This window comes from Phocoena sinus, chromosome X (assembly GCF_008692025.1).
Source record: "Phocoena sinus isolate mPhoSin1 chromosome X, mPhoSin1.pri, whole genome shotgun sequence".
Classification (NCBI taxonomy): Eukaryota; Metazoa; Chordata; class Mammalia; order Artiodactyla; family Phocoenidae; genus Phocoena; species Phocoena sinus.
In genome coordinates, this window is record NC_045784.1 from 90,104,254 (window position 1) to 90,117,708 (window position 13,455).

Consider the following 13,455-nt stretch of genomic DNA (forward strand, 5'->3'; position numbering starts at 1 on the left):
CCAGGCCTTTTGAAAGAAGAGGTATTCACAACGTGGCACACATTGATTCTCACTATCTGGCGCAAGAGCTGACCATTTTGGGACTCTCCTCAGAGTACTGTGTATGATGATTGGACCATCTTCCTGTTTTAGCCGTTGACAAAGGCTTCAAGATATTTGTTCAGCATTTGTAGAAACTAGACTGCTGAAATATGTCTCTTACATTTATTTAGCAAAACCTGTCTGATAGGAGAGTAAAAACATTCCCAGGAGAAATCACTGCAATAGTCAGTACCCATTGTGTAGTGCCAAGGAAAGGGCAGATGCTGTCATTTTTGATAGACCACCTCAAGGAGGCACCTTTTTGCACATCGCTATAATCGTCTTTTTCCATTAAAATCAAACCAGGCCTGAGTACCCACATGCTAGGAATCACTAAAAGGTATTTTATTTGACATATTCTTTCAACATAGCCCAAAGGAATGACAACCAGAATTTATTTGTATAAATGTATATACTGGTAGTTTTAGCAACTGGGATCCTTATAATAATGTTTATCACAGTCTCTGGATCTTTTGCCATCTAGGTTGACATTCTGTAATACCTTTAGTTTCATGGGAATGAAGAGCAGTAAGGCATAAAAAGACCCTGTGTTCGGGTTTAGAGAACACAGGGCCTGCTTGGATGAATCACATCTACTCTAGAATCTGGGAAATATTTATAGAGCATTGATAAGAAAAGGATATTACCCCATAGGCACTCATAAGTAAAAGAAGGACATGAGATTGGCAGGATCAAAATGAACAGTTATCTATCTCATTACATATATAGAATTATGCCTCAAACTTGACTTTTTGAAAGACCAAGCCTTGGAAGGAAAACACAACCATGCTAAATTTGGATGGGACTTGCACGTTCACCAAGCACTTTTGTAGATATTGTCTTATCTGAGCATCCAAAGTATTATTACCATCCTTATTACATATATGAGAAATCAGTTTGTAAAAGGTTAGGTAATGTACCCAGGGCCAGAGAGTCTACTTTTTAATGATAGATCCAAAACAAGGACCCACATCTCTTAGCTATACAAGGCTGTCTTCCATTTTTTAGACAAGCTTATATCACAAAACACATGTTCAAAGAAACAATGAATAACCTTGTTTCAGATTAGCATGACATATATGAAAGACTGTTGATATCAAAGCTTTTGAGAGTAATTGAATGATCCCAAAGGTCCATGACAAGTCATCTTGCTGAGAGAGAAATTTACACTATAAAAAGACCAATATTTGGTAACACTTATTGTGGTTAAGCCCAGCCTATCACCCAGCATCCATATGTCTATGAGGTTTTCTTAATTTCCACTGTCTCAATGTAGACCCTAACTCCAATTAAAATTGTTTCTTGGTGAAAATGGTCCTCAAAGCAAGCCATCTGCTAGTTATGGTGATTAAATAGAAAGGTTCCCAAAAAGTAATGGTTCTTAGAACATGGAAGTTTTGGATCAATTTAAGAATAGAAAGGAGAAATTTTACACAGCTCAGAGTTATAATGGGAACAATTTCACCATGTACTATACAAGGAAAAAAATATTTTTGAAATTGCTTTATCTAGTGCTCCAACCAGGGCAAAAATTACATGTTATAGAGAAAATGATATGTTATATTATGATTTATGAATTAGGGGATTCCTTTGTCAGAAATGTCAAGATTGTACTCTCTATACCATTCTTCCCTTACTGATGTACTTTGTAAGAAGAAAATAAAATCAACGCCAGCAAAAAAATAATTACTTATATATTTGATGATAAATTCATAATTAAAACAAAGTTTTTAGCTATAATCACCAAGATGCATAGTAAGAAACTGCAGTATTGCCTAGAATTATTTAAGTTCTGTAGGTGACACAAGGAATATCGAAGATATGGTTAGACTGAGTTTTCACTGCATGTACTTTCTATAGATATTCTTATTATAAAATTCTTATCTGATTTTAATTATCCAATTTTTCTCAGAATATACAATAATCAGAATTAACAAAATTTCTCTATGCAATCTTAGTAATAATGGATAGTCTATTATATATTTTCTCACAAATCAAAAATTAACTTATACTTTGATTAATGTTAACTTCAAAGGTAAGTCCAAGTAAGCAGTTATTAATATTCTCAAAAAAGGAAAATAAAAGAAGGTTCCTTCCATATGATTCTTTCATATTAGTTCCTAGGAGGGAGGCAGTAAAAATAAGCAGTTCTAAAAACTTAGTAACTTTCTTTACTTTCTCATTTTTGATAATATATTGAATTTTAAAATTTCCCAGAGGCCCTTGTAACTATTTTAAAATGTTCTCATTTGCAGTGATAAGGTGATTGGAAGAAGAGTTGTAAATGGGTCACTTTGGATGTTAAATGGTCCTTTTCTGTCTTCCAATGATAACCAGAGCCATTTGCTCATTTTTTTCTCTGTCATTCTCAGGTAAGCCTCTGAACATCCCTTGCAAAGCATTCTTTGGATTCAGTGGAGAGTCCGGACCAATGATCTACTGGATGAAAGGGGAGAAGTTTATTGAGGAACTGGCAGGTCACATTAGAGAAGGTGAAATAAGGTACAGAACGTGAATTGCTTACTTTTCTTTGCTGTGTTTGCAGTTAAGCAATGGAACATCCTAGAAGAGCTTCTGCCTGGGATTTTGATTGCAACTCCAAATCATTCCATTTCCTAAAGGCTGATCTGGTGGAGAGAATGAGGCTGACTGTCTTAAGAAATGCTAATGTATAAGCTTCCAATATAAGGAAGTTTTCTCAGGTTCTAAGAATATACCATGGGGTATAATGATTCCCTCAAAGCTGCCTAAGCAAATTCCTTTAAGGTTTCAAAGCTTAGGCCACTGTTTCTCTAGTCCCAGCAAAGATCCAAACTTTGTAGGTGACTCTTCAGACCACAGGGCAAATGCTCATTTACTCCCTGGGAACAGACAACTTTCATATGTCATAAGTATAAAGCTGTGGTGGCAGTAGTAAGCCACTACTCGCCAAAATAACTGTTGACTCTCGTTGAATAGTGTTTCTTTTTCCCAGTACCCACTGCTTATCCTGAAAGTGACTTTCAGGTTAGTACCTCCCTAGACCTCTTTTCACTCTCCTGTTACACAGATACCTCCCTGATATATAGATATCTATTCTATTGGTTTTCTAATCCTATGTATATGACCACATTGTACAAATAAGAGATAGGTAATTTTTTCTACCTCAGTCTATGGGGTTACCCTTTGATTTCAGAAATGGTGATATATAATGTACTTTTCTCACTCCAATAGGAATTGGGACCCCTCCCCCTCCACCGCTATTAAGAATCATGAAATGGAAATCAAACCAGTATTTCAGTGCAACTAATGTTAAAATGTGTTCTTTTATTTTTCTTATTAAATATAGAGCAGTTTAAAAGAAAAATGTACACATTATATTATTTACTATGATTAGGTATAATTTATAATAACTACCATGACAGTTTTTCTTCATGTGTCCATGTAATAACTCCCCTCTAGGGGTACATAACTTTGAGGGTCTATGAACCCCCTGAGAGTTTATGCAAAATATTCTCTATACGAGCATATTTCTAGGAAGAAAAGTACATGAAAATGTACCTGACACCATTAGTCATCAGGGAAAGATAAATCAAAACCATGTGATAATATTGGGTCGGCCAAAAAGTTCATTCGGGATTTTCTGTAAGATGGTATGGAAAACCCCAACAAACTTTTTGGCCAATACTTCATACTCACTAGGATGGCTATAATCAAAATGTCAGATTACAACAAGTGCTGATGAGGATGCAGAGAAATTGGAACCCTCATACACTTCTGGTGGGAGTGTAAAATGGTGCAGCCACTTTCTGCAATTCCTCAAATGGTTAAACAAAGAGTTATCAGTAATTCCCTTCCTAGGTATATAACCAAGAGAAATCAAAACATATATCCACACAAAAACTTGTATATAAATGTTCACAGTAGCATTATTCATAATAGACAATAGGTGGAAACAGCCTAAATGACCATTAACTGATGCATGGATAAATAAAATGTGATGTATTCATACAGTGGAATAGTGTTTAGCCATATAAAGGAATAAATGAGATAGTGATACACACTACAACATGGATGAAGCTTGAAAACATTCTGTGAAAGAAGTCAGTGACAAAAGACCACATATTATATGATTTCATTTATATGAAATGCCTAGAATAGGCCAATCTATAGAGACAAAAATATATTAGTGTTTGCTTAGAGCTGGGAGAATGGAGCGATAAGGGTAAGTACCTAAAGTATATGGGTAAGTTTTATGGAGTGGGTTTTGGTGTGCTGGATACAATATTGTAATCTAAAATGCATTATTTTAAAGTGTACAATTCAGTAACATTTAATACATTCACAATGTTGTGCAACCACCACCACTATCTAGTTCTAGAAATTTTTCATCATCCCAAGAGGAATCTCTATGCCCTTTGAGTCTAAGGCTTCTTTTGGAGGTGATGAAAATGTTACAAAATTGACTGTGCTGATGGTTGCACATACCTGTGAATATACTAAAAAACAGTGAATTGTGCATTTTAAATGGATGAATTGTATGGTATGTAAATGATATCTCAATAAAGCTATTTTTAAAAAAATACTTCTAATTGATTGCCTGACATAAAAAGATACTCAGAAAAAAATAATCAGTATACTACTTACAAATAGTTCTTAACTATTAATTCCCATTTAATCTTTAAGGTTCCTAATAGGTATCACTTTATTAGCCAATTTCAAGTTAAGGTTTATGAAATTAATGCAAATGAATTTATATTAACTTATTTCAGAAGATACATGTTTAGAATTATTCTCAATATATCTGCCTGTAAAAGACTTTAAGGGTCACTCGTCATTTTTCAGAGAAAGAAACTGGTCCCCAAACAGCCAGTGGTAGGTACAGTGGTACAAAGAAGCAAAATTTCCACTACCAAAAAGCTCAGAGCTATGTTTAATGATCAAAGGTAGTAGTTATATGAGCCTAAGATAATTATTTCCCTTTTCCTATACACGACTAATTGGATTTTTAAAAAAATAAACAGGTTTATTGGCACATAATTGACATACAATAAACACACAATTTAGAGTGTATAATCTGTAAGGGCTGATTGATATATGTATCCACCTATGAAGCCATCATCATAATGAAGATAATGAACATATAAATTACCCACAAGTTTCCTGGTGCTCCTTGCTAATGCCCCCTCCTGCCCTTCTTTCAAAACAACACTTATCTTTCTGTCACTATAAATCAGTTTGCATTTTATAGAGTTTTATATAAATGGAATCATGCAGTATGTGCTCTTTTATTGTCCGGATTATTTCACTAAACACAATTATTTTGAGATTCATCTGTCTTGTTACAAGTATCAGTAGTTCATTCTTTTTTTTATTGCTCAGTATTATTCCATTATATGGATATAAACAATTTGGTTATCCATTCACTTGTTGATTGACATTTGGGTTGTTTTCAGTTTGAGGGCTATTACAGATAAAGCTGCTATGAACATACATGTATGCATCTTTGCATGCATATATATTTCCTTTATTCCTGGATAAATGTCTAGACATGGAATGGATGAATTAGATAGTAAGTGTACATTTAACTGTTTTAGTTCCTTTTAAAGCTTTTTTTAAAAAAACTTTACTTTTTAGAATAATTTTAGATTTACGTAAAAATTGTAAAGATAGTGTCTTATTCTGTTCAGCTGCTATAAATTTCATAGACTGGGTGGGTTAAACAACAAATATTTATTTCTCACAGTTCTAGAGATTGGGAAGTCCAAAATCAAGGCACCAGCAGACTCAATGGCTGATGTGAGCTCACTTCCTGGTTGATAGATCGCCATTTTCTTACTGTACCCTCACGTGTCCTCACATGGCAAAAGAGGCAGTTTTTCTTATTAACATCTTAAGTTACTATGGTACATTTGTTACAATTAAAGAACCAAAATTGATACGTTATTATTAACTAAAGTCAATACTTCATTCAAATGGCCTTAGTTTTTACTTACTGTCTTTTTTATTTCTCCAGGATTATCTGACTTTTTAAGAATCTTCCAAACTATACTCCAAAGTGGTTATACCATTTTACAAAAGAAAAGTTAGGCCATGCTGCTGCTCCAGCAGCAAATGATTAGAGTGGTGGGAGACAAAGCACACATATGTGAAACAGTTTAATCCAGTCCCAGCCACTGTATTAGGTGCCAAATGAGTCACCCAGATATTAAAGCGCTATAGGAAGTCAAACTTTCAGGATTTGCAGAACATCATTGTTTACTGGATTCTGTTAGATCCTCTTTCTCTACCATCTGCAACCCTTCCAGTAACAAAGGGTGCACACCTATATTTTTGCAGGGGAGGAAAGTAACATAGAATTTGCTTTGAAAATTTCACAAAACCTTACTAGCTAACTAGAGACACTTTCAGAGAAGTGCAAAGAGGCAGGAATTCCTGGCCAAGAGAAACATATAGTTGGCCATTTTGTAATATTAATTGTATGATCTATGATCTATTTGGGAGCTTGTGTGGGTGTGGGAATTCATTCAGGCTATGGCCATTTATGCTAACACACGAGTTAATTACTAGATTCTGTTTTCTAGCTTCCAAAAGCAATGTCCTTGAAACAAGATTTTTACACAGTATGGTGGATTGGAACAAATCTGGTAGTTTCATCGAAAACAAAATTGCTAATCATATCATTAGTTCAATCAAGAAAAGATCTGCATTCTTTCATAGCCCACATATATTCTCCAAAGGGAACAGTTCTGACAGCAGAATGCTGAAGATGTGAAGTAGAGGATTCCTCTCAAAATCATTTCTGGAAACAAAATTTCCTTCTGAATGCATAGCTCTCCCAAAGGGTATTAGGCAGAAATTTGGCATAGCCCTACCAAAGTCCATGATGTTTCTAAGAGACTGAGCCCTAAGGAAATTTGAACCCAAATGTAGCATCCAATCACAACTGCCAGCCTATCCCATACAACTGCATTGCAGCATTTCCACTGACTCCAAAAGATGTCATCTGTGGGGATGTTAAGGGAATTTTGCATATGCAGTAGCATAAGCTACAGTTGTGCAAATCTGGTTATTTTTATCTACCATTTTAAAGTCCTTGCAACAAGCTGCTCTCTACAAGCTCTACCATGTCTATTCAGAGAAGTCAAATTATTATTTGGAGGAGACCCAGTGGAAACTATCATTAGGAGAGGACTTCCTAATTTCTGTCCCTCTGTTTAAACTTAATGGGAACGGCTTGCAAAGTGGGGTAAGAGAGTTCATGAACAGGAGTAGTCTTTGGGTATGAGCATTCTAGCAAGACCAACCCAGTTCCACACCTTTACAGACCTTCCTTTTAATTAATCTTATCAGAGACTTGAGAATTTTTTTTAAAAAATTACAGTGAGGTACATATTCCACAGTGTTAATAAAAAATGCCAGAGAAACTGAACTAATCCTATTAAACAAGAAATAATAGTCCTTAAGCTTCCCTGCAGAGTTGTGAATTGCATCTGATAGTTGATGGAGACTGCATGAATTTCAGTGCAATTGCTTTGCCCCAATGGAGAGTAATTTTCGATTATAAATCTCACTTTACAAATCTCCCTATCAATAGCTAATGTTTTTCCCCCAGCCAATACCATAAAGCAAGTTTACCAAATCTTGTATAATTCTTGACCTGAAAAACATATTCAATTTATCTTAAGGCTTTTCAGACAAGCTTCTTAAAATGCAAATAATTTAATTACTTTCAATTCCTAAAAGGCTACAAGTTGAATATGGGCTTTGTTCGCTTGTAAGTTTTGTTTTTTTCACTCCTGCTTCTACCACTTTCCAGCCTTCTGTTTCCATCCCTTTACCTTAACATACCTTTCTTGAGTAAGTGAAATGCTCTTGACAAAGAAGGGAATGTGATACAGGTATGAAAAGATTTTATTCTTAAAATAGAGTAAGTCTGTGTTAAAGATCCAAAATAACCTATTAGTATCTCACCAATTTAAACAAATAATATAGAGCTGGGAATATTAATTTTCCCCCAGGAAGCCCAAGGCAAAATGATGAGCTCTGTTTTGGCAGCTTCCCACCATGCTTTTTCAGTGCCTTGAAACACCCAACCTGCTCTGGCTGCCCCAAAATTGAACTAAAAACATAACAAAACAATCCCCTAATACACACATAATCTCTTTTTTTCTCCCACTCTCAGGTCATCCCACTGGAAGGAGGAATATTGATTGATCACTTTGCCTTGACTTAAATAATTTTCAAAACTCATCATATATATATGTAAGTGTAGATATTGCAAGTCATAAGGAGGGTTCAATGGAAAAGTAAACTTCATAAGCAGCATAGTTTTACCTAAGGGCAGCCTTAATGACCATTTGTCTGAAGGATGATTTTTAGAGGAGTGGTGACTCTACTATCCACAGTTCCACTTCCACAGTGGGTCTTAGCCTTGACGTATGCATAAAATATTTAAAGGCTACCTAAGACATATTTGTTATATCTCTTCATTTACTGAGCAGATTATAGATGCCTAGTCTCAAATATGGTGTTTTCTATTGTAAGCTGCTCGAGACAAGCAACTATAGTTAGTAAATAATAATAATTCCTCCATGTTTCTATGCTACACAGTACATTGCAAAAACATTTTGACATCCTAAATTACATTGGATTTTTATGATAACCATCTGAGAAAAATCATATCAGTTTATTTTACAGATTAAAAAATCTGAGGTTTAGTGACTGAGGAAGAGCTGTCCTCGGGCAGTTGATTCATAGTTCCAGTGGAGCTACATTGACTTTATCAGAACACAGCTAGCAAGAATCATCAATTCTCAGAATGATCTGTTGTAGCCCACATTTAGGATATAAAGAGTCAAAACCTGCCCGGGACTGAAAGAGTAAAAAATCAGTTGGGACTGAGAATAAGCAGCCCAGCTATTAATCAGGCTGGGAGGACAGACAGATAAAACCAGCTGCAAAGTTAACAGAAAATACTATTTCTTCCAAGGTCATGCAGCAGTTGTATAATGCCATAATGACCCCCACCTCTTTGGAGTGACTACTGCTTTCTTACCAGTGATGCCCAGACCTGCTTTGCTATTTTCATATTACTGGGAATACCCAATTAGTAAACCACCTCCACCTCATGACAGTACACAATACCTAGTCAATCCTCCCCCCATACCACCAACTGCCTCAGAAGCTGCAATCAATCCAGAACTCATTTCTGCTTCTTTACACCATCCTCAGAATCTTTAGTGGGAACCCAAATGTTACAAAAGATGCTTTTTTCTTCTCTTCAATCAAGAAACAATCCACAGTTCCTCTGGAGCGTTCCTTCCACAGTGTATTCAGTCAACAAATCTGATTGTGTCAGCCTATGGGCTTGATCCTGGTCTTTGACTAATAAGGCTTTAACAGGAATTTTTTAAAAAAGCAAATGACACTAAAATAAAGATTTTGTTTCCTTAAGAGTGTTTTTAAAAACTGTCTCCTATTATTGATGTTCTCAATCATTATTCCTAGATAATGATTACTCATACTCAGAATAAAGACCCAGAGACTTGCAAGATACCTAGTCATCAAAGGAGGATTCAATTTGGTTTAAGGGACTATTTACAGTTAATGGAAACTGGAACAGCACATACAACTCAACATCAAAAAAACAAAGAACCCAATTAAAAATGAGCAGAAGACCTGAATAAACATTTTTCCAAAGAGGAAATGCAGAAGGCCAACAGGCACATGAAAAGATGCTAAACGTCGCTAATCATCAGGGAAATGCAAATCAAAACCAAAATGAGAGATCACCTCACACCTGTCAGAATGGTTCTCATCAAAAAGAACACAAATAACAAATGTTGGAGAGGATGTGGAGGAAAGGGTACCTTAGTACACTGTTGGTGGGATTGTAAATTGGTACAGCCACTATAGAAAACAGTATGGAAGTTCCTCAAAAAACTAAAAATAGAACTACCATATGTTCCAAGAATTACAAGCTTTCATTTTATTTTATTTTATTTTATTTATTTTTTATTTTGGGGGGAATCCAATCTCTTTGCTCTATTTCATTTTTGATTTTTTAAAAATTCCATCTTTATTGAAGTATGATTAACAAATAAAAATTGTATATATTTAATGTATACAATGTGATGTTTTGGTATATGTATACATTGTGAAATGATTACCACAATCAACTAATTAACATATCCATCACCACACAGTTATCATTTTTGTGTGTGTATGGTGAAAACACTTGAGATTTACTCTCCTCTCAAATTTCAAGGATACAGTACAGTATTGTTAACTATAGTCACCATGCTGTACATTAGGTTTCCAGAACTTATTATCTTACAACTGAAAGTTTGTACTCTTTGACCAGCAATTCCCCATTTCATCTACCAACCAGCATCTCCCTATTTCTTCCACCCTCCAGCTCCTGGTAACCACCATTCTGTCACTATTAGTTTGGCTTGTCTAGAGTTCATATATAAGTAATATTATACAGTATTTTTCAGTATTTTTCATTCTCTGTCTGACTTATTTGACTTAATATTCTCCAGGTTCCCCTATGTTGTCATAAATTGCAAGATTTTCTTTTCTTTTTTGTGACTGAATAATATTTCATTGTACACATAAACCATATATTCTTTTTCCATTCATCTACTGATGGACACAAGTTGTTTCCACATCTTGCCTATTATGAATAATGCTAAATTGAGCGTGAGAGTACAAATATCTTTTTGAGATCTTGATTTCATTTCCTTTGATATATACCCAGAAGCGGGATTGCTTGATCATATGGTAGTTCCATTTTTAGTTTTTGGAGGAATCTCTGTGCTCTTTTCCACAATGGCTGCACCAAATTGCATTCCCACGATTAGTATACAGTGTTCCCTTTTCTCCACATTCTTGCCAATGGATATTAACCCGTTATCAGATTTCTGGTTTGCAAATATTTTCTCCCATTCTGCAGGTTACAGTTTCACTCTCATTTTATTTTATTGAGGTATAATTGACATATACCATTATATTAGTTAAGCTCACATAGTTAACATAGTTAACTCTTTTATTAATGTGGTGAGAATGCTTAAGATCTAATCTCAGCAATGTTCACGTATACAATACATGTTACTAACTATAGTCACCATGCTGTATATTAGATCCTCAGAACGTCTTATAACTGCTTTTATTGCTATCATTATTTTAAACAAACTGTTACCAGCTAGATCAATTATGAATAGGAAAAATAAAATATTTTTTCTTTATTTATTCCTTCTCTAACACTCTTCCTTTCATTATGTAGATCCAAATTTCTGACCTATATCATTTTCATTTTCTCCTAAGAGGTTCTTTTAACATTTCTTGCAAGACAGGTATACTGACAACAAATTCCCTCAGTTTTTATTTGTCTGAAAAAGTCTTTATTTTTCCTTCACATTTGAAGGATAAATGGATACAGTATTCTAGGTTGGTAGTAATTTTCTTTCAACACTTTCAATATTTCACTCCACTCTCGTCTTGCTTACATAGTTTCTAAAGAGAAGTCTGATGTATTTCTTATTCTTATTCCTCTATAGCTAAGCTTTTTCCTCTGAATTCTTTTAAGATTTTCTCTCATTTTTTCACTTTATACAGTTAGAATATGATGCATCAAGGTGTAACTTTTCTAATTTTCACTCTGCTTGGTATTCTCTGAACTTCTGCATCTGTGGTCTGGTATCTTTGGAAAATTCTCAGTTATTATTACTTCAAATATTTCTATTGTTCCTTTCTCTTTTGGTATTTAGATTACATGTATGTTATGCCTTTTGTAGTTATACCTCAGGTGTTCAATATTTTGTCCCTTTTTTTTCATGCTCTTTTCTCTTTGTGTTTCAATTTAGGAAATTTCTGTTGATTGTCTTCAGGATCACTGATTCTTTGGCCACGTCCAGTCTGTTAATGGCCCATGAAAGACACTCTTTATTTCTATTACAGTGTTTTTATTTCTAGCATTTCCTTCTGAGCCTTTCTTAGAATTTCCATCTCTCTGGTCATGCTACCAAGCTATTGATTTATGTTGTTCACTTTTTCCATTTGAGCCTTTAACATATTAATAATGGTTATTTTATATTCCCATTCTGATAATTCTCTGCCATACTTGAATATGGTTCTGATACTTGCATTGTCTTTTCAGACTTTCTTTTTAACATGCCTTATCATTTTTTGATTGAAAGCCAGATGTGATGTATCAGATAAAAGGAACTGAAGTAAATAGGTCTTTATTGTGAGATTTTATGTTTATGTGGCTAGGAGTTAGGCTGTATTTACTGTTTTCTATAGTCATAGGTGTAAGAGGCTAAAATTTCCTATAATGTACTTGTTTATGTCTCCACTGTTTCTTTCAGTTTTCATAGAGACTGCTTCTTAAATAGGGTCTGAGCTTTGCAGGTTTTTCAGCTGAAAACCTTTGTAATCATACAGGAGCTTGATTGGTGTGGTGGTAAGTATTCTATAATCCTATGGTAAAGTCTTAGTCTTTCAATGAACCTGTACCTTCAGGCTGTGACCTTTACAAGTATTCCTCAGCTTTCCTCCTTTTCTTAGATGAGATAGGAAGGCTTGAGGAGGCTGGAGTTGGATATTTCTCTTCCCCCAGTTTCGGTAAAACCCAAGTAACTTAGGTTCTGTTAAAGAGTTTCACTTGAGGGCGTGCCTTTGTGCCTGAGTGCTCTGGGTTCATTTCAAGATAGTTGCTTTTCCCCTTCCTGTGCCAAAAGCATAAAGGATTCTCTGATCTTCACCCTGAAACTCTGGACAGGTTCTTGGAAGCAAAACTCATGAAAGTACAGGGTACCCCTAAGATTAGATCACATGGAGTTTTTTTTTTTTAAACTCTCAATCTAGTCCATATTGGGCCTACAGAGACTCATCAATTACATTTTAAGTGTTTTTATTCATACTGATTCCTGCTCCTGGGTTTCTGCTCCCAGTACACTGTGATTCTCAGTATCTGTCTAGCTATCTCAAATTTAGGGGGCAGGAGTTTGCCGTGTGACCTCAATTCTCTGATGGATCTACGAAAAGTTGTTGACTTTTATTTTGTTTGCTTTTTCTCTTGTAAGGATGAGAGTGACAACTTCTAAACATTTTCTAGTATTACTTTTTAATAATAGGTCTTAACAATAAAACTTTTGAAACTAGTGATTTCTGTCACCTGAATTTAGTATTTTTTATTTTGCCCGTGTTCACTGTTGCCTATAACTTGCCTTCAATATTAATCCTTGGAATGAGATACTTCTGAAGTTATTTGAAGTATATCCCAAGACCCCCTTATTTGTATCCTCCATTCCAAAACCAGTCCCTTCAGTGTCTCTCTTTCATTTTGCAAAAACCTGTTCCTATCTTCCCTCCTAGAAAACACTTCCT

General features: G+C 34.9%; 1 protein-coding gene across 1 annotated transcript in view; it reads left to right on the forward strand.

Annotated features, from left to right (window-relative positions):
- The window catches only part of IL1RAPL2 (interleukin 1 receptor accessory protein like 2), a 1,092,642-nt gene that overhangs the window by 1,050,072 nt on the left and 29,115 nt on the right, over positions 1-13,455 (forward strand). The window contains exon 6 of the mRNA XM_032620989.1: positions 2,454-2,583. Coding sequence (XP_032476880.1) covers positions 2,454-2,583 — 130 coding nt within the window. The remainder of the gene's footprint in view (positions 1-2,453; positions 2,584-13,455) is intronic.